The 21,950-nt window shown below is 44.6% G+C and overlaps 1 protein-coding gene and 1 long non-coding RNA gene across 3 annotated transcripts; one reads left to right on the forward strand and one right to left on the reverse strand.

Annotated features, from left to right (window-relative positions):
- The first annotated feature begins 994 nt into the window (after window positions 1–994).
- LOC122070150 lies at window positions 995–2,020 on the forward strand. Its single transcript, XR_006137678.1, has 2 exons — window positions 995–1,597; window positions 1,758–2,020. It is a non-coding gene; the product is annotated as an uncharacterized LOC122070150 (long non-coding RNA).
- A 374-nt stretch (window positions 2,021–2,394) lies between these two features.
- LOC122070149 (E3 ubiquitin-protein ligase WAV3-like) lies at window positions 2,395–5,343 on the reverse strand. 2 transcript variants are annotated; one of them, XM_042634256.1, is made up of 3 exons: window positions 4,924–5,343; window positions 4,185–4,265; window positions 2,395–4,081 (listed from the first exon to the last, which is right to left on the reverse strand). In XM_042634256.1, the coding sequence occupies exons 1-3, from the start codon at window positions 5,053–5,055 to the stop codon at window positions 2,777–2,779; spliced, it is 1,518 nt and encodes a 505-aa protein (XP_042490190.1). In that variant the 5' UTR covers window positions 5,056–5,343; the 3' UTR covers window positions 2,395–2,776. The 2 variants fall into 2 exon arrangements, with proteins under 2 accessions (XP_042490190.1, XP_042490191.1); XM_042634257.1 differs by lacking the exon at window positions 4,924–5,343 and adding an exon at window positions 4,502–4,902.
- Window positions 5,344–21,950: the final 16,607 nt, after the last annotated feature.

Below are 21,950 nucleotides of genomic sequence, written 5' to 3' on the forward strand. Positions count from 1 at the left end.
TCTCAAATAAGGATGTGAATTTGAATCAAAAAATGTTTATTGAAATCGAATTGAAACTGTGAAACAGTTTATTAAATGATTTAGTTTTGGTTTTAAAATTGAAACTATGATTCGATTTGATTTTAAAGTTTAAATCGTTGATAAACCATTTAAATAAATCTATAAATCGACTAACATATACGTAGTAAGTTTTAAGTCATTCAATGTTAAGTTTACATACATTTCAATAAAAATAAATAAATAAATTAGTTTACATTAAACGACTATAAAGAAACAAATATATAACAATAAACAATTCAATTCAATGTTACAATTTACATCCATTTCACTAAAACTTGCAAGGTAAATAAGTTGTTTAGATAAAAAATTAGACAACATAAGGAAACCATTTAAACTTAAACCGTTTATAAATGTTTAAACTTTAATATATAAAAACCGTGTATTAAATAATTTTGCACAAATTGAATTGAACTGTCTACATTGGAACCAAACCAATTAACACCCTTAGTCTCAAATGATTCCAAGGCAAATTAATGCAAGAAAAACCCGGACACAGCAGGCATGAAATGACCGTGCTTCCCCCTCCCTTGTGTGTGCTGAAGATGTTATCGCACGTGCTCTTAGTGATATGCACATTAGGCGTTTCCTATGCCAGATCGCCAGGTTCTTTCATGCAATTTTACTTCACCTCGTTTCACTTATTACACTATTTCACATTCAATCTTATATATTCTAATATTTTTGTCAGCAACCGAATGCATCATTTGGACGGCAAGGAACGACTTGATTTTTAATCCCAAGAATTGGAGTCAAGCAGAGGTTATCAACAAGCAGCCATTGCACATAATGTATTCTATCATTTGTTTATTTTTTTATTTTTTGGGTGCAAACATAATATATTCTATCAGGTTCATGGAAACCAGACTCATTCACAATTTGGTACCTCAACCCTTTCTCCCCTTCCTACCTGATTAGCCCCTCTTGTGGGTGTGTTCAATATAAACTATGATGCAGCTCTATCTCATGATAAAATAAGAAGTGGAGTGGGATTTATCTGTCGAAATTCCTCTGGTAGACCCCCTTTTTTGCAGCTTCAAATCCATCCCACTTTACTTCAGCATTACAGGAGAGGCTTTGGGAATCAAGAAAGGGTTGCTCTTTGCAATTGGAGAAGACTGTTGGAAAGTCGTTGAATCGAATAACAAGGATTCTATGACCTTTCTTCAAAATCACACTACTCTAATATTGGAGGTGCTTCCCATTTACAAGCACATTCTCTACTTATCATCCTGCCTTCAAGAATGTTCATTTTCTTTTGTTTGAAGGGAAAAGAACTATGTTGCTGACTCCCTTGCCTGGGAGGCCCTATCTCTAACGGCGGAGATAGTTTGGCCGTTATCCACTCGTTGGCTTTTAAAACTATGTAACTCTGAAACTTGGCTTCAGCCCTTTCAATAAATCATCTCCTTACCCAAAAATAAATAAATAAATAAATAGCACACTATCTTCTGCAATTGAGAATTTCAGACCCAAAAGACTCAAGGAGATGGAGAGAAAAAATCTTCAAAGCAGAGAACATCAGGGTCATAAGAAGAAGGTGATCGCCTACCTCTCGAACTCTTCCTTTTTGGTAATTTTCATGTTACCGAAACCCTAGATAATGGATTTCCTTTCGGAAGTCATAGATCTTTGAACTTCTGGTTGCACTATATTATAACAAAATATATTGATAATTATTTGTTCTTTCCCGCCTCAAGGTACATTCGGTGTCATGGAATTGCACAGGCACGAAGGTAGCTTCCATTTCAGTTGATCAAACAGCTCGAGTGTGGCAAATAGAACCACACAGAGACGTAAGATATTCCCCATCTGTTCCTCTTAAATTCTCCAAACATTTAAGGCTATTGATTAGGGTTTTCCGCTTCGTTGGCGTCTATTTTCTGAATTTTGGTTTACTTGTGCTGTGTGACATTTTTGTTGGATCCTTTTGAATCACAATTCTCCACATTTTATTTTGGTTCTTAAGAGAGTGCCATAGTTTAATTAATTTGGTTTATCTTTTTTTTTTTTTTGGCTAAACAAATTAACTGGGCATTACGAATGTTCTTCCAGGCGGTACTTCAAATGAGGGAAATCTTTCTATTTTTTGTTGTAATGAACGATCCTTTAAGAAAGTGTTTCTTGATCAGGTCAGTGAGATTGCATGGAACACAAAAGGGTTTTTGATTGAATTAAACTTGGGCAACTTTGATATGTGGATAATCTAGACTATGAGTATTACAAGATTAAAAATGATTGGCATCAGAAAGGAATTTTGTAGAGCTCATGTTGTGTTGCCCAGAGCAGAATATCCTACCATAGCAGGGCTGTGATAATCTTAGAAAGAGTTCCATCTACTGTATACTCCATTGTACTAAGTTAAATTGCAGAGTACAAAGGTGGGATTGGACAGTGAAACTTTGAACATTCTTAAGAATGAGACAAGCATATCTAATCTCTGTGCAAGGTGTTCTCGTTGATCTATGATCGACTAATACAGACAAAATTGTTTTCAAACACCCCCCCTCTCCTTCCTTTATCATAACTGGGGAGTATCTTGAGGAAGTTTTTGGAATTCCTTTGGAGCATAGTTAGTTGGTCACTTCACACCAAAGGGAAGCATCAAGCATACCCTGGAAGTTGTAACAAATGAGCTGGGGCAGAGCTAATTGATATGGATGGTATTTTTGTATTCTGACATATATGGGATTTTTTTTTGTTTTGATTTAGGGAGAAGTTAAAGCCTATATCCATGTAAATGCTTTGCCCACCTTCTAGCCATGTAAGGATCATGGTAATCCCACCCCTCAACACTGGTCCTTCCGCCTATGCTAACATCTCCCCCTCCATGGCTGCTTTCTTCCCTCTTATCCTCCACGCTCACCACAACTTCTCCGCATCTTATGCATTCATCCACCCCACCCTCCATATAGCTATACCCGACACAGATGAATTCAGAATCACCCAAGTCCAGAGGAATTCTCCTCTCTTCCCCTCCCCTTAGTTCCCCAAGCCGAACAACACCTCCGTTCTCTCCAATTCTCAACTGGGTCTCTCTGATGACGCCACCCAGTAGTCTAGCTACAAACTCTTCGAATTCATGCATGACGAATCCGTTGGATGTTCCGAAACCGAAGCCAATGTGAAACCTATGTACCGGAACGGGGACTTGCATCTCAATGCCATGGCCAAGGAACGACCTCGTGGGGCTATCGGAGAGGTGCAAGATGCAAGACCGAGGGTTCTTGTGGGCACGATCGTCCAGTATCTTAATCCCTTTCTTGAGGCCTTCAGCTGGGTCAGCTTCCCCCATGTAGAAGAGGCGATCGATGACTTGCAGGGCCGTCCGTTTACCATGGGATGTCATGCGTCGCAAAGGAAATGCGCGCGTCGCGGCAGAAGAGTAGGTAACGATGGCCAGACGGTCAACCGAGCGAAGCGAGAAGACTACCAATGCCATGGATTGCTTGAGGAGTCTCAAGTGTGGCCCATTGGGGCTGGCTACCAGGACGAGGTCTGTCGCTTGGTGATGTGCCAGTGTTACAGAGAGATAAGCTCTGTTTCTCAGCGGTGGCCCAGGTGGTATTAAACCTTGATGGTACGGAGTGGCTTCTCCTACCATTAGTTGCAGAAGAGATGGAGGTGTTGGCGGAGGAGGAGGAGTGTAGGGAATTGGGATGAGAATGAGGCGGAGACGTGGGTGGGTCGGGGTGAGATCAGGCTCTACAGGGTCGTCGTCGTCGTAGCGGGTTGAGCGGAGGGAGTAGCGCCTGTGGACTCGGAAGGTAGCGATGGAGTCATCGAGGATGCGGAGGATGGGATCCGATTGGTTGGTGCAAGGGAGAGGAGGTGGGTTGAGGTTTCGTGGGAGCTGTGTCCAGTGCGCTCTGCAAATAGGACAGGTAACGCTCCCATGGCGGACATTGGAGGAGATGCAACTGAAGTGGAAAACGTGTGAGCACTGCGCCGTAAATATAGCTTGCCCGGGGCTGCCCACAGTCGTGCTGTAACTCAAGGGCTCCAGACATATTGCACACAAGCTCTGCAACACCACCACCACGAGAATCTTGAGAGTTAAGACCTTGGGGTGCTCGCGAGAAATAATTCGAAATTTTCTGATTAATTAAAAGAAAGATTAAGTTTACCTTGCTGACGCCGCTGGATTCCGTTTCCCCTACGATCTCTAAGGCATTTTCCCCCTTCATTGCAAGAGATGAGCTCGGGATCTGAAAAACAAAAACAGGTAATTAATTTTTTTTGGGTGGTTCATCTTTGTTTTTCTGGATAAAAATTGGTTGACACCAGAAACCGTTGGAAAAAAAAAAAAAAAAAGGAAAAAGAGGAGAATTTGAACGTTTAAATGAGTTTTCATGCCCTGTCCAGAACAGGGTGGATGGGTTGCTCTTCCAAGAAGAAGATCTTGACACGCCTTGATCGTTAGCGGTTTTAGTGTTTCTTTTACCTGTTGGAAACATCGAAAAATTAGGGAGTCGGGGGAGAGAATGGATGGTCTCCTGTTTCCCTATTGGATGCGAAAGGATGCCAAGAAGAAACAAGAGTAATCTCTGTCTCTCGTTCCTCTCAATTATTTTGGGCAGCGAAAGAAATTTGAAAAAGCGCTTCGAATGGAAATGAACAAAAGGAGAAAAAGGAGAGATTCTGAAGCTCTATATACAGAATGGTCACTTTTCGGATAGGAGAAAACAGATGGGAGGTGGAATCACAATTACAGAGGTCCTGACCTGAAAATTCTTAATCACATAGATGGACGCAAAATCCAAACACTGAAAGAAAAAGAAAAAGAAACAGAAAAAGAAAGAAGGAAAGAAATTTTCTTTTCCTTTGTTGGGTGAGGGAAGTGTAGGAGGGAATATGAAAACCTACATTGTTGTCGTCGTCGTCGACGACGAATTCATCGTCTTTAGGTCGTTGTTGTTGTTGTTGTCTCCTTGAGAAATAACCGCAAGGAAATTTGATCTTTGTGGCTGCTTTCCTAAAACTCGAAGCTCCAACCATGGCGTATGAGGATGATCTCTTTCTCTCTCTTTCTCTCTCTTTTTCCCCTCCCTTCTGCCTCCGACCCCTTCTGGGGGTTCTCTGCTTCGTCCTAGCCGTTCTATATGCAACTCTGCAACTGCAGCTCGGGGTTGTTTGTATATCTGTGATGTATTCAGCAGGAAACAACGGGAATTTGGAGGTCTGTCTGGGTCCTCTGGGACTAACGGCAGAGTCTGTGTTTCTTCTTCTCTCCTTCTCTGCTTCTCTGCTGCTGTGCTGCTGCTGCTGCTGCTCCTGCTGCTGCTTTTATTCTCTCTCCCACAAATTACCCAACTTTTTGACTGCGTCTCACTCCACATTTTTATGCATTTTTGGCATCCCATCCCGCTTTTATTAATAATTAATGAGGAACTTTATAAATTTACCAGCTACAAAATCCTCGTCTTTCACTTCTGGTCAAGATTCTAGGTAATGTCGGTGTCCCACTGTCCCTACGCCAAGGTTTTAAAACTCTGAGTGTCGGGATCGAACTCAATCGATACCGATCTGGATCGGATTAGTATTTGTATCGATTGGGATCGGACTGTATAGAGGGATTTATCTTATTTTAGTCAAAAATTCAAATTTGATTTGAATCCATATTTATTTAGGGGTATTTGGATTTGAATTTGGATAATCCCAAAAACAAGTATATGATTCGAATAGATAATCAACTAAAAAAAAATAGCAAATTAATGATTTTGAAGGTTCTTGAAGTTTCAACAAGTTCTAACGAAAAAAGAAAAAAAAAAAAGAACTCTCAATAAGTTATAGAGAACGAAAAAAAGAGCTAAAACAATTTAGAGACATGGATTGATAGCAAATTATATCTGTCAGAGAGGAAGGTCTAAGTTACACAAGTTAGGAGGGATGTAATCGAAAATCCGAATTCGATTCACATTCGTATCCAATAAGAAAATATCTTGATCCGATCACATTTGATCTGTTTACATCCCTTGATATCTCTATAGATTAGGCTATTGAGCCTATATTGGGCATGGTTTGAGGTATTGAGACCAATCCTATTGGCCGTTCCATTTTGGTATCGGCATCCACTGGTCATGATACTTGATTGATCCCTTATCAATCATGCATAAGTACGAAGTAAGGGTAAAAAAAAATGAGAGGATTTCCTAAAAGACAATATGGTTCTTGCATCAACGTGAAGGACCAATGAGAGCACTAGTAGAAGCATTGATAGGGGTGCGATTTTTGCTTTTCATAATGAGTAGGGCAATCATTTCACCATAGTGTTTAGATGTAGAGGTCACATGTCCACAGTTAAATTTTTTTTTTTTCCAAAAAAATAAAACAAATTTTCAAAGAAAAAGAAGGACAAAACCATAGATATAGGCCAATACTATGCAAGGGGATTTTACTCACACACATTACAGGGGAGAGGTGGACTAATTGGAAGAAAATGACACATGTGATGGAAATTGATCATTGCGCATCCACACTTCTGGCATATGCTCAAGCAAAGATTGCAATCAATGCACAATGCACTATGCACTATGCACTATGCGCTATGCACTAGATCCACAATATATCATACCTGATATCGTGAAGTTAAACCATGGTATTAAGCATAAATAAAAAAATTGACAGCTTTTGAACAATACAATCGAGATATATATCACATATTGATAATGGTCTCCAGCAATATCTGACATGATATTGACACTTAGGACCAAGCTTCTGGTCCATCTCACTCACTCTCAAGTCTTCCTCCTCCACATATCATCTGATATGATATTGATACTAAGAACAACGCATGCGTCTGGTCCATCTCGTTAGAACCACGATGACCTGGTCCATCTCACTCACTCTCAAATCTTCTCCCCCACCATATCAGCTGATATGATATTAATACTTGGAACCATCCATGTTTCTGGTCTATCTCACTCACTCTCAAGGCTTCATCTACACTCCGGATCATGGTTTTAAAAACCGCACTAACAATTTTAAAAAAGGGTATTGATGAGGGCATTTCTCCCTAACTACAACACAAGCAAAGAGTGTCCTGATCAATGCTACACTGATACCTTATCTAGCTGTGTTGTTCTTCGGCCCTCCATCTAGCCGTGCTGCCACCTCGACCCTCCATCTGGCTGTGCTGCCACCTCGGCCCCCCATCAGGCCATGCTACCACCTCCACCCTTAATCAGCCCGAGCTGCCACTTCGGTACTCCATCAGTCCGTGCTGTTACCTCGGCCCTCCATCTGACCGTGCTACCACGTCGGCCCCCCATCAGGCCGTGCTGCCACCTCGGTATCTCATCTGGTTGTGCTGCCACCTCGGCCCGACGTCGACAACAAGGTTTCCAGAAATGTGCTATTGTCTACTCCTACATTCAAGGAACGTAATCCCTATTCACAAGGACGGGACTCTATCCGCTACACGTCACCAGAGACATCTACTCCTCACACAGTTGGCATTTCCGAAATAAGAGGGGAATATTCCCCTGGTATACCCTAGGATCTGGAATATTCTTAGCATTAGAGAGCCATTACCCTCAAGGACTCTACGCTTAACAAGACTCTCCACGAACGTCTCCCATCCTCCCTCCATGAGCAACCTATATATATATCAAGGTAAGCCTCCCTCAAAGGGGATCAATCACTTCTTTTACTGAAAAAGCTCTCTTGAGCATCTGCTGTGGAAAGATCTGACTTAGTCATCGGAGAGTCCCCTGTCGGGTCAGCCCGACTCTCCCCTGTCATCTCTTTTGTGCAAGTCAGCTGGAGTACCATGAATTGTAGGGAACTCTCTCCTATCCTCTCTTCTGTGCAGGTTGGTTGGAGTACCAAGAACTGTAGGGAAGATCATTCAGTCAATTTTTACCGCATCAGGTATCATATTAGATGTATCGGAATTAATCGTGTCTGATATTAATACCTTTCAAATCTTGTAACGATCGAACAAATTTAATTAGAGGTAAATGTATCAAAAAAATATAATTTTTCTAATAAAATATGAAAGGCAAAAACCATCCAATTTGCCTCTATGACCAATATGTATCAATATTGATTCCCTTTTTCAATCCATGATCCAGAGTCCAGAGTCGAGACTCCCCTTCTCTCTCTTCCTTAAGACTACTTTTCTTTTGTTTTACTTCTCTCTCTTCTTTCTTACTCTGTCTTTTTTCTTACTCTGTCTTTTTTCTATTCTTTACCAAAAAAAAAATGTCTTTCTTTCTATTGATAATTCGGCTATTCGACCTGAATATTTTCATTGATACTTTAACATGGAAGACCGTGACCTTGATATATAAGACTACGTAACCACTTCCCACTCCTTGGCTCCTGAATTTTTGTAATCAGCTCTTCATTCTTCCTTTTGCTAAAAAAAAAAAAAAAAACTCAGCGACTCTTTTGTTGCCTTGAGGGCCTCATCCTCATGTAAGGTGGTAATAAAGCATTAAATTAATAGAGGCACAAGTAAAGGACATTGAAATAAAAATAAGAAAAACAAGTAAAGGGAATTATTTCTCAGTTCCAATTCCCACTCTCATCAGTACAAATTTTAAAAAAGTCGTGTAATTTTGCCTTCATAGTATTACCCAATGTCCCAATTCCTCGGCTCGTCGGGCCCCACAGAAAACGGCGTGTGTGGGGCCATGGTGGCGGTTGGGCCTCTCCAATTCCCAATAAACATCCTGAACCTTCCCACCACCCTTAAGCTGCCAAGTGTGTTACATTTCATTAGATATTAGAAAAGAATATTTAGATGAAAAAGGGCGCGGCTGTTGGGTTAGGGCCGTTAGGAATGTAAAATATGTAATATTATACAATGTTGCGGTGGGTATGATTAGATACTTAATTCTATACACCTACTATGCCACGTTGCTTTTATCTTTCGTCTGCCCTTACGTGGTGATGGCGGTGGTGGTAATGGTAGTGGGGTGGTTTGGGCCACCATTTAGTATTGTAATTCCAATGCTCGTTCCACTACCGAAGGAAACCACTTCAATACATTTTTTAATAAAATTATAATTGAGATATGATTAACAAGTTTCTAGGTATCGATTGTATCGGTATCGGTATCGATATCGATATCAGCTCATCCGATCCAAATTCATATCATATTAGGATCCGGTTCACTTATATTTACCACGTGACAGCTCATCTAAAGCTCAATTTTGATATATATATATATATATATAAAAAATTAGATTCTATCGGTCCCCATTTACTTTTAAGGTTTTAAATTCATTCTGAATTTTACACATGGAGAAAAACAGGTCAAAGCGTAGCTAAAAACTCAATTATATGAATAAAAGAGGCCAGTTTTAGGAACATACAAAGAAGAATCCAATATGAATGGATCGTGTTATTGCCAAAAATCCATATGAGTCGACCCTGCACAAGCACAGAAGGCAGAGGCCCGGAGGTATCTCTGGGATTAGTCCTCCGATGCCCAAGTTAGTGACGGGCAAAACAGTGTTTTTACAAGAGTAATGGTGGGTGTCGGCGTACCTCCCTCCACGTTTCTTTCTGGTTCCCTCTTATAGGGTTTCTCGACTTAGGGTTTTGGGAACCCCCCTCAGGCATCTTCTTCTCACGTGCTTTGAAGCTTTACGACCTCCATCGGATGGGCGACACGTGTCTTCGCCTTACTGGGTGACAAATTCTACCGTATCAGCAACCCCCTTACTTCCATTAGGACGCTCTTTCAGTGGAAGTAACTACTTAATTTCGCTTTCTTGTGCCCCTTTAGCCTTCGGTTTCGGCATTCATCTTGAAAACACAATCGTCGGTTAGTTATGCTCGGTCTTGGCCTGAGCCACCAACCGAGGTTCTAACCTTCAGTCAGGTTCACTTGGCCTTGGCTTGAGTTCCCTACCGAGGTAGTGTCCTTCGGTCAAGTTCACTCGGCCTTGGCCTCAGCCCCCTTCCGAGGTTGAGACCTTCGGCTAGGTCCACTCGGTCATAGCTTGAGCTCCCTTCTGAGGTAGTGATCTTCGGTCAGATTCACTCAGCCTTTGCCTGAGCCCCCTACTGAGGTTGAGACCTTCGGCTAGGTCCACTCGGCCTTAGCCTGAGTCCCCTACCAAGGTTAAGACCTTTGGCTGGATCCACACAGCATTAGCCTGAGCCCCCTACGGAGGTTGAGACCTTCGGTCGGGTCCACTCGGCCATAGCCTGAGCTCTCTTCTGAGGTAGTGACCTTCGATCAGGTTCACTCGGCCTTTGCCTGAGCCCCCTACGGAGGTTGAGACCTTCGGCTAGGTCTACTCGGCCTTTCCCTGAGCCCCTTACCAAGGTTGAGACCTTTGGCTACGTCCACTCGGCCTTAGCCTGAGCCCCCTACCGAGGTTGAGACCTTCGGCTAGGTCTACTCGGCCTTTGCCTGATCCCCCTACCGAAGTTGAGACCTTCGACTGGGTCCATTCGGCCATAGCCTGAGCTCCCTTCCAAGGTAGTGACCTTCGGCCAGGTTCACTCGGCCTCTGCCTGAGCCCCCTAACGAGGTTGAGACCTTCGGCTAGGTCTACTCGGCCTTTGCCTAAGCCACCAACCGAGGTTTTAACCTTCAATCAGGTCTGCTCAAATCCGGGTGCGGTACTACGCTTGTGCGCTTTTGCTCGAGTGTACTTTGGGAATCTTGCGCAGATGACGTGTACTGCATTTAATGAGGCTGGGGATTCGTATCTACTCGTTGTTGCCTACATATAGTGTCACTTTCTCTCATTTTGTCATCTTCTACTCATTTCTCTGACCCTTCGTCCTTCGTCCTTAACTTTCCTCTAATCTTTGATTCGGCCAGAGTCACTGAGAAGTAAGTTATGTCTAGCTCTTTAGGTAGTGGCCCCTCGTCATTCAAGGGCACAATTTTTAGGCGTCGGAGTCCCGGTCAGGTCCGAGGGATGTCATTGGACTCGTCCTCCACATCCACATCTTCGGATGCCTCCTCATCCTCCACCGCCAGTGACATGAGTGGTGGGGGTATTAGGGAGGGGCTTCTCGACTCCAGGGCCCAAGCAAACGAGTCCCTAGAGGTCGAAGCTAGGAATATAGTGTCGACCATGACCGAGGAGGAGCTAATGGAGCTCCCTACGTCATGTAGTATCCCGGATGAGTTCGTCCTTCGGATACCGAGGCCCGAAGATAAAGCGAGCTACTAAAATCCTGAAGAGCTTTGCTTCTATCGGGTTGCCTTCAAGGCCGGGCTTCGGCTCCCTCTTCACCCCTTCTTCAGAGAGGTGTTTCAGCACTATGGCATCTCTCTAGCCCAGCTGACCCTGAATGGGTGGCGGCAAGTCCTTAGTTTCATTGTCTTCTTCTCTCAGATGGGGAGACCGCTCTCCCTTCCTCTCTTCCTCAACTGTATGACTCTCGGTTCCAGCAAGGGGGACTCGGGCTGGTACTACTTCTGCCCTAGGAAATACCTCCGATTTTTGAACCGATACCCGACCTTGATACACGGTTGGAAGTTGAAGTTCTTTTTTGTGAGGTGTCCGAAGGGTTCCCCTTCAGTAATACTTGGGACATCCCAAACCTGAAGGAAGTGAACTCTGCACCTACCCTCTTTGGGACAAATGCAAAGTCACTGTTGATGGCAAAGGACAAGACACTTCGTCGGCCCATCGAGTCTAGTAGCCTCCAGTCGGATGCCTTTCTATTCCTGTTAGGGCTTAGCCCGGGTGAGTCCTAGGTTTGCCACTGTTTTTGCTTTGGATTTAGCATTCTCGTACTGATCTTAACCATCTTTGTTGCAGTGCAAATTTTGAGCGTAGAAGCCAGACTGTCCGCGGTCGAGAGACAGGCCCAGCTAAAGGAAGCCTAGGCCTAAGACGCCCAGCAGAGGCAGAAAGGCAAGAAAAGAGGGGCTTCGACTTTCGACGCCTTCCCAAAGAAGAAGCCCAGATTTGAAGGCCCCACCATCGAGGCCGTTCAGGCGCTCGAGGCCCCAACTCGGGGTACATCTCCTCCGAGGGCCTCCTCGCTTGGTGCCGACTTCCAAAGCCCGAGAAGCAGTCATTCTCGAGCCGAAGTCGGGTTCGTCCCTAGGTGGTCCATCAAGGAGGGCGAGACACTTTCCATTGGGTGGGTTTCCTGAGAGCTGGTCCAGAAGGGGAGCTTGCCAGGAGACACAGTGGAGGCCCAAAGCCAAGGGACCAAGGCAATGATTGCAAGCACTTGCGTGTTTATGGCAGCGGTAATCTTCGACATTCGGCCTTTAGTATATACATATTTTTCTTAATTCATTTTTTCAAGCTCAAAACCAAGTCAGCCAGCTGACTATTCTAGCCTAAGACCTAGCAAGGGACCTCGAGGTGTCCGAGTGTGAAAAGTTAGCCCTCGACAAGGAGCGCACAGTCCTCCTTGAGAAGGTGGAACATCTGGAGGTAGACCTCCTCCGTGCATAGCAGGAGGGCGATCAGAAGCTCAGAGAACAGGAGGCACAGATGGCCGTAAAGCTGAGGGAAGCCGAAGCTCGAGCCGTCGAGAACTACAAGTCCTCTAAGGACTTTCGGGAGGTGGTAAAGCGCACCATCACCCTTGGGTTCATCATGGGCGCCACCGATGTTCGAGACTGGGTCCTCGAACATCATCCCGAGGTATCTTTCGAGGGGAGTGGCCTCATCTTTGAGGAGGATACCGATGCAGCTCCTGTAGCCACTGAGGTCGCAGATGGCAAGGATAGCGGCAATGAGGGAGAGGCGGTCCAGGTTTCTCATGAGGTCCCTCTTACTCTAGGATAGGAGACTCCAATGTGGACGATGCCGACCATACCGGGGACGAGGCCATCCCTCCTGCAAATGCTCCATGAGGCCCCCTTCTTTTCTTTTTCTTTTTTTTTGTAATTTTGGCCTTCGGGCATCTTATTATAATGTTAGCTTTCGGGCGTCTTATTGTAATGTTAGCCTTCGGGTGTCTTAATGTAATGTTGGCCTTCGGGCGTCTCTATGAATAAAATGCTTTTTGTTCAGATACTTTTCTTCTCGATTTGTCTTTTGCCTCTTTTTTTTTTCTTTGCAATCCCGAAGATCGATTCCGAATCCGAAGGAATGTCCCAGATCTTCGGCCTACAGGTGGGGGTATGAAGACCAAAGCTCTCATTCAAGTGGTTCAGTGGGAGCCAACCTTTATCACAGGGTTCGGTCCTATTGAGTCATTGGTCTAATGGTGTGGAAATAAAGGCCGAGGCTCCCACAAACCTCAAGGTGTCTTCATTCAGCCCCCGCCTCAGGTGCTTCCTTCATAACCCCTATCTGTTGTCGGCTTTCAACTAAGGTCCTATCTAAGGTTCCTGACCAGGTCTGCTCTATCTTGGCCTGAGCTCCCAACCAAGGTTATTCTTTTGACCATGTTTTCTCAGCTTTGGCCCGAGCGCCCGATCGAAGTGAGTGCCTTGTGTTAGCAACTATCGGGAAGCGATTATCGTAAGCCAGCTCATATATTTATGAAATGAAAATCCTTTGGAGTGTTTGGGATGGAGAGTTACAACTCAGAATTGCTTAGGGCAAAAATTACGAAATGTGAATGTAAATGTGCATGCTACTTCACTACTGGTAGAATTTCCTCAAGTTCTTTGAGTTCCATGATCGGGGTACCTTTTCTCCCCCCGTAGTCTCCAGGTGATAGGACACTGGTCGTATTATCCTCGAGACTCCGTGAGGACCTTCCCAATTTGGAGCTAGTTTTCCTTGATGCCTCGAGTCTGATATCTTTGACCTTCTGAGGACGAGGTCACCCATTCTGAACTCGTTCCTTCGGACTTTGGAGTTGTAATACCTCGCAACCTTTTGCTAGTAGGCAGCGATCCTTTATTGCGAGGCGTCTCTGACCTCAGTCAAGAGGTCTAAATTAGCTCGGAGTCCTTTGTCATTTTCTTCTTCATTGTAATACTGAATCCGATGGGTTGCAATTCCTACCTCCATCGGGAGTACAGCTTCGGTGCCATAGGTTAAAATGAAGGGTGTTTCTCCGGTGGCTGATCTCTCAGTCGTGCGGTAATCCCAGAGCATGTTGAATAATTCTTCTGCCCATAACCCTTTGGCATCATCCCGTCTCTTATTTATCCCTTGGAGCAGGGTACGATTGGTTACCTCTGTCAGTTCGTTGGTCGATGGATAACCGACGGACATTTTTCTGTGGTCAATGCCGAGGGCATCACAAAACAAGTCAAAAGTCCGATTGATAAACTGAGTTCCATTGTCCGTTACCACCACCCGGGGGATTTCGAATCGATAGACTACCGCCCTCTCAAAGAAGTCCCTTACATTCTTTTCAGATATCGTAGCTAGGGCTTCGGCTTCTGCCCACTTCGTGAAGTAATCTATCACCACCACAACAAACTTTCTTTGCCTCTTGACCAGGGGGAATGGGCCCAGGATGTCCATTCCCCACATGGCAAATGGTACCGAGCTTGACAGGGAAGAAAGCTCGGTAGGGTGCCGTCGAGGGATGGGGGCCAACATCTGACACTTAACGCACTTCCTGATGAACAACTCCGTATCCTTCCTCATGGTCAGCCAGAACAGGCCCTGCCTTAGCACTTTATGGGCCAAGGCCCGGGCTCTGAGGTGTTGGCCGCATATCCCTTCATGTACTTCTCGGAGTGCAAACTCACCATCTGCAGGGTTCAGGCACTTGAGGTACGGTGTGGTGAATCCTATTTTGTACAGCGTCTCATCCTTCAATAGGAAGTGTGTTGGCCGCATTCATACCTTCCTTGCCTCGTCCCTGTCCTTGGGGAGTATTCCTTCCTTCAGGTATTCGATTATGGCATCCATCCAACTAGGACCGTCTTCGCCAACAGGTAATACCTCCCGAGGTCCTTCGGTGCTTGGTTAGGGTAATACTTTGAAATATACCGATCGGCTAAGGTCCGTGAAGTTAGAAGTGGCCAATTGTGACAGCGCGTCTATGCTGGCATTCTCTGCCCACGACACCTGCCTTACCTCAAACTCCTTGAAGGTTGTTACTTTCTCTCGCACCATCTTCAAGTACTCGGCCATCCTTTGTTCTTTGGCTTCATAGTCCCCATTCACCTGTCGCACTACAAGCTGTGAGTCACTATGCACTACTAACTCCTGTACCATCAAGGCTTGCGCCAGATTTATTCCGGCTATTAGTACTTTGTACTTAGCTTCATTGTTGGATGCATCGAAGTCGAACCGTATTTCATACTCAAATTTGAATCCCTTGGAGCTAAAAAGTGTGATCCTAGCGCCATTTCCTATGCTGTTGGATGCACCATCCACATACAATGTCCAAGTCCTTTCTGCCTGAGCCTCGATAGACTCCTGGGGTTCATTTGGGAGCGTTGTCTCGGCTATGAAGTCCACTAGGGCTTGTGCTTTTATTATGGTTCTCGATTTGTACTGGATGTCAAATTCTCCCAATTCTATGGCCCAGTTTACTAAGCGATCGGACATATCTGGCCTCTGCAGTATCTTTTTCAGAGGTTGGTCTGTGAGCACGCACACTGTGTGCGACTGGAAATAGGGCCTCAGCTTTCTTGCCGCTATTACCAGGGCGTATGTTACTTTCTCCATCTTTTTGTATCTTATTTCTGCGTCCAAAAGGCTTCAGCTAATGTAATATATTAGCCGCTATTGTCTTCCTTCTTCCTTTATTAGTACCGCACTTACTGCCACAGCCGATATAACTAGGTATAACTGTAAGGTATCCCCTGTATTTGGCCTCATCAATAGTGGGGGCGTCGCTAGGTATTCTTTCAATAGTTCGAAGGACTTTTCGCACTCCTCTATCCACTCGAACTTTTTTGACCCCTTCAAGGTTTTGAAGAAAGGAAGGCACTTATCAACTGATCAAGACATGAACCATCTCAGGATGGCGACTCTACCTGTGAGCTCCTGGACTTGCTTCACATTCTATGGTGACATCATATCTCGGATGGCCTGTATTTTCATCGGGTTGGCCTCAATTTCCCTCTCCGAAACTATGAAGCCGAGGAACTTTTCCGATGCTACTCTGAACGTGCACTTTGTTGGATTCAGCTTCATGCCGTATTGCCTTAATACTTGGAACGCCTTTTCTAGGTCTCGGATATGGTGTTCCGCCTTCAGAATTTTCACTAGCATGTCATCCACATACACCTCCATAGTCTTGCCTATCATCCCCTTGAAGATCTTGTTTACTAACCTTTGATAGGTGGCCCCCGCATTTTTTAGTCCGAAGGGCATTACTTCGTAGCAGTAAAGTCCTCCCTCGATCACGAAGGATGTCTTTGGGACATCTTCCTCACACATCTTGATCTGATTGTATCCCGAGTACGCGTCCATAAAGCTGAACGCGTCATGTCCCGAAGTGGCGTCGATGAGAAGGTCTATCTTTAGTAAGGGGTAGCTGTCTTTTGGACAAGCCTTGTTTAAATCCATGAAGTCGATGCAGATCCTCCAATTCCCGTTTGCCTTTGGGACCATAACCACGTTGGATATCCATTCGGGGTATTGGATTTCGCGAATGAAATTTGCTTCTAGTAACTTCTCTATCTCCTCATTTATCTTTTGTTGCCTCTCGGGGGCAAAGGTCCTCTTCTTCTGCTATACCGGCTTTTTAGTCAGGTCGATGCTCTATTACTTCTCGATCTATCCTAGGTATGTTTGAGGCTGACCAGGCGAAGACGTCAGAATTGTCTCGGAGGAATGAGATGAGTTTTTCCCATTGCTGTCTTGGCATTATAGCCCTGACTTGGAATTGGCGAGTACTATCCCCTTCTTCGGCTTCGACTTGTATCATCTCCTCAGCCGGTTCTCCCCTCTGATAATTTGTATCATCGCGTAGATATTCTATCGGGAGCACTTCGTCCACCTTTTCCTTTCCCCAATAAGGTGGTGACATAGCACTTCCGGGATGCCTCCTGATCGCCTCGACAATCCCCAACTCCATTCTTGGTTGGGAACTTCATCTTGAGGTGTGGTGTGGAGACAACAGCCTTTAATAAGTTTAAGCCAACTCTCCCTAGTATGGAGTTGTACGCTGAAGCGATGTCTACTACCAGAAAGTTGATCATAACTGTTACCTGGAGGTCTTCGGTGCCTGCCCTTACCGACAGCTCAACCGACCCTTCTACTTTGACTGGGGTGCCCGAGAACCCTTGCAACGGGTGTTCGATCTTCTTCAACTTTCCTTTATCTAGACCCATCTTCTGGAAGGCTTCAAGGAATAAGATATCAACTGAGCTGCCGTTATCCACCAAGATCCTTTTTACTCTATAATCGGCTACGGTCATGGTGATTACCAGGGCATCGTCATGTGGCGTCTGTACCCCTTCTAGGTCATCATCCGAGAAGGAGATAACTGTCCCCGTCCTTGCCCTCTTGTTTGACCATTTGGCCACATGCACGCTTCTCGCATAGGCTTTTGCCTTCCTGGCCGAGATGGAACTATCTCCAGCAGTTAGGCCTCCACTGATAGTTACTATAACCCTAGTTGGGATTTTATGATCATCACGGGGGCGATGGTTAGCTTCCTTGGGTGTCCGGTCCCTTTACCGTTCCTGATTGCTCCTGCGGGCTGGCCCCCTTCTTTCACGATGGCCTCTACCGTCTCTTTGGCAGTTGTCCCTGCAGTCATTGCCGTCTTGGGCATCCTCCTTTTCGTGGTCTACGAACCGACGTAGGTATCCTCTTTGAATCATTCATTCGATCTCTCCTTTCAGGTGCCAACAATCTTCGGTGTCATGACCGTGGTCTCTGTGGAAGTGGCAATACTTGTCCATATTGTGTCTCTCAGAATGTCATCCCATCTTCCCAGGCCACTTTATGACTCCGGCATCTGAGGTTTCCTTTATCTGCATTAGCACGTCCATCCGTCTCCAATTTAACGGTGCATATCTCTCGAACTTCTTCTATAGACTGGGTGCCCGATCACGTTCAGACTTTCTTCTCTTGCCCTCGGAAGGTTTGTCATCATCTCTTAAGGTCCTTTTACTCCCCGTCTTCGCTTCAGCTTCCTCGTTAGCTTGGAGGGTTTCTTCCATCTGAATATACTTATCACACCGAGTCCTCAACTCAGCTAGGTTCTTCAGTATAACCTCTAATCGTGATCTTCTCCCACTGGAAGCGCTTCATGTAGCTTGGCAGTGACTCTCCTTCATATTGTTTGACGTTAGTCAGTTTCAATGTGGTCTTCTGAAGGGGTTGGCTACTGGAGAATCTCCTCACGAAGAAGTAACTCAAATTGCTGAAGTTGTGAATCGATTTCGTCGGCAGGCGATTATACCATAACCTTGCCGCTCCTCTGAACGTTAAAGGCAAGGCACGACACATGATGTTTTTCGAGACTCGGTGAAACTGCATCACAATCTTGAAGCCTTCCAGATGATCGACGAGGTCTCCAGACCCATCGTAGGTGTCATATTTGGGTAGACAAAAACCGACCAGGAGCGAGTCCCTTATGACCTCATCGGCTAGAGCCGTGTCATTAGTGAGGTTCGGCTCGTGAGTTTCGTCTGGTTTTTTGTGACCTTTTGGATCTTGTCTTTTAGGTCTAGGATCATCTGCTTCAACCCTGATTCCTCACGTCTCTGTCCGTCTCCTTGGCGTGGTCCCTCATGCTTGGCCCCCGTGGCACTTCGGGTCCTTTCTTTGGGTGCGGGGCTTTCCCTCATGGCTTGGTTTCGAGGATTCCGGCTAGACCTTATCAATCCTGAACTACTCCGGCCCTCGTCTTGGGATCACTCTAGCTGGACATGGGAGCCTCGCGGTGCTCCGTTGATCTTTTGAGAGACGGCCTTAGAGGCCTCCTTCATTGTCTTGGCCATTTGGTCATACTTCTCTTAAAGGGCGTTGAACTGCTCCCTTGTCACATATTCCTGCGCCCTAGGAGGGGGTGGAAGATTACTATCTCCATGTATCGAATATCCGACCGAGCGCCGGTCCCTTGCGGAACCTTCCTGATCATTGTCTCCCCGTTCTTCGTCGATTTTTGTCGAGGGGGGGGAGTCCTCCTGAAGCTTTCCCCTCATCCATGTTTATATTCGGCTCTCCTCTAGTTTTCTTACGATTGTAGGTTTTCCCCACTATTACTGTCATTCCCATAGACGGCGCCAATATGTTACTGCCGAAAATCCGTATAAACCGACCCTGCACAAGCACAGAAGGCAGAGGCCCGGAGGTATCTCCGGGATTAGTCCTCCGATGCCCAAGTTAGTGACCGGAAGAACAGTGTTTTTACAGGAGTAATGGTGGGTGTCGGCGTACCTCCCTCCAAGTTTCTTTCAGGTTCCCTCTTATAGGGTTTCTCGGCCTAGGGTTTTGGGAACCCCCTCGGGCATCTTCTCCCCACGTGGTTTGAAGCTTTACGGCCTCCATCGGATGGGCGACACGTGTTCCTCCCTTGGATGCCACATGTCTTCGCCTTATTGGGTGACAAATTCTACCGTATCAGATCGTATGATAGAATTAGTTAGATCACCAAATTGACATATGACCATCCAAAATGGACTCTATCTATGTACACGGTTAGAACTTTTTTATTCATGTTCACGTGATATAAATCGAGTTGGCCATTTTTTGCAAGTCTATTCTACAACGATCTTTTTAGCAATCTATAATATGCAATTGCTTATTTTGTTATCATGCTTAATAAAATTTTCAGATCATCACACGTTTTAAGGGTATAAGGACATTTCCAAGGATAGTATTATGAAGTTTCTTGCATGGTAGGTTTTGAACAATTAATTGTCGCAAAGTGGGATAAATTTTGAAAGGCAACAATTCATTAGGATGGTCATCTTGACGGTTGGATATATAGGTTTAGGATTAGGTTAGCAACAAGTCAAAATTTAGGTCCTAACTCAGTTAAATACTCTCCATGTATTAGTATGCTTCATTATATTTTTCAATGAATTAAATACTCTCCCATGTATTAATATGTTTTATTATACTTTTCAATTCTACAGTGATTGATGCCCAACCACCTTCACGTAGTCCCTTGGAAATTTGCAGAGCTTTATTTTTTTCGGTTAGTAAATTCTGCTTAGAATGAAACTGTCATATTGAGGACCATGAGATTTATTTGTCTATAAAATTGAGGTTGTCTGATTTTCCACTTGGCATAAAGTTGGGCTGACAAGCTTAACGAGGGTTACTTAGCCCTTTGAGAATTAACTATTAGTATTATAATTAGTGCCTTAGTGGTACCTCACGGGTAGGGAGTAGGGGTCCAAGAGATCGTTAGATCAACTTTCCTACTTTATCAAGGGGAGGGGGTGGTTGAGGGATTATACATAGGGTAAAGGATATCTGAGCAACCAATGGAGGATATATGGGTAGGGAGAATCAGTAAGGGATGACAAAACAGTTTCGTAAATAGGAGAAGGTATAGAGGGTGCTACAGTACCCACCACCAGCAGCTTTTAGATTCCTAAATATAATATGGGAAATGGTTTTCTATCTAGGAGCACGACCTATGCCAATGCCTCTTGTACGTATCTCTCTCTCTCTCTCTCTCCTCCCTCAAATAAGGAGCATTGATGTCTTTTCATGATGGAGGAGAGAGATAGACACATAAGAACACTAGTGTAGATCAAACTCTCAGTTCTTTAGGTTCTTCGGATCGTAAGGGTGGAATGATACATTAACACCTTTGCGTCTATCTCTCTCCCTCTCGTATGAAATAACCTCACTAACTTTCTATGGCTGATACCATTTTAGCGCAGCCCATTGATGGGATTACCCCATAGTGCCTGTTAAGAGAACGCTCTTCCCATATAGTATACCTTTGGAAAAAAAGATTGCTATTTTCACTAAAAAAAAAAAAAAAATGTTTTTGCCACTCTGCAGTTGTACATATTCCTCCTTTTGCACATATTAAATTGGCAGACACTCTCTCACACATACAAACTCTTTCTCTCTCCTATCTGACCATGTGTGCCCACCCTACTCTCATATCTTTTCCATGAAAAAAAAAATTTGAAATCGGCCTCGCGGTCATGAGTCATGACATTGTTGTCGGCCAACATTTGAACAGAATCGTCAGCTAGAAGCAAAAGAGGGGTAAACCCTAGTGAAACATCTTAAAATATGTACCCAAAAGAATATGACCGTTAATGTTTTGAACTTAAAGTCACTCTGAGAATAAGTGCTTTTGAGGCTTTCTGTCCATTTGAAGTTTGGTCGCCGCGAGAAAAGTGAAGGATTCGTTGGCGCCAAAAAAAGATATGCTTTACCTCTTTTATTCTCTTCCTTTCTTCCATCGATTGCAAATTTGCATTCTGTCTTGCTCACTTGGCGTGCCGCATCGGAGACTGGGCACGGATTATTTGGTTCTGCTTCTTCTGTTCCTTGCCTTGACCACGGAGTGGAGTCATGGATCACCATCTCTAATTTTCAAAGTTTCTTAAGAAGTTAAAAGAAAAAAAGCATACCCATAACACGAGTTTATTTTTCAATTCAAATTTGCAACCACCAAGCCGTAATGGAACAATCTTACCATTACACCAAGACCCACTCTAAAGGAAAGGACTTTATTTGCACCCAACCAATAAATGAAATTGTTTAATGACAAACGAGGAACGGATTTTGACGATCTACAAATTAATGAGCACAGATTATTTGGTTATACTTCTTCTATTCCTTGCTTTGACCACAGACCACCGTCTTTTCTATCTTTTGAGAAAACATGTTCAAGTTTCTTAGAAGGTTTTTTTTTTTTTTTGGTTGGTGTGGGGTGTGGGGTGTGGGTGTGGGGTGGGGGGTTGGGGTTGGGGGGGGGGGAAGAGAAGATACCCAGTGCATGAGGCAATTTCCCAATTTTGAACCTAAACCACCAGGTCAGAATGAAGCAACTTTACTGTTGCACTGAGGCCTGCCCTCTCTATCCCGGGGAGAAAAGGGATTTTTCCTCTTGATCAGTAAAAGAAATCGTTTAAAATGGTTTTGAGGATCTGCAAG

This window comes from Macadamia integrifolia, unplaced genomic scaffold, assembly GCF_013358625.1.
Source record: "Macadamia integrifolia cultivar HAES 741 unplaced genomic scaffold, SCU_Mint_v3 scaffold837, whole genome shotgun sequence".
Taxonomy (NCBI): Eukaryota; Viridiplantae; Streptophyta; class Magnoliopsida; order Proteales; family Proteaceae; genus Macadamia; species Macadamia integrifolia.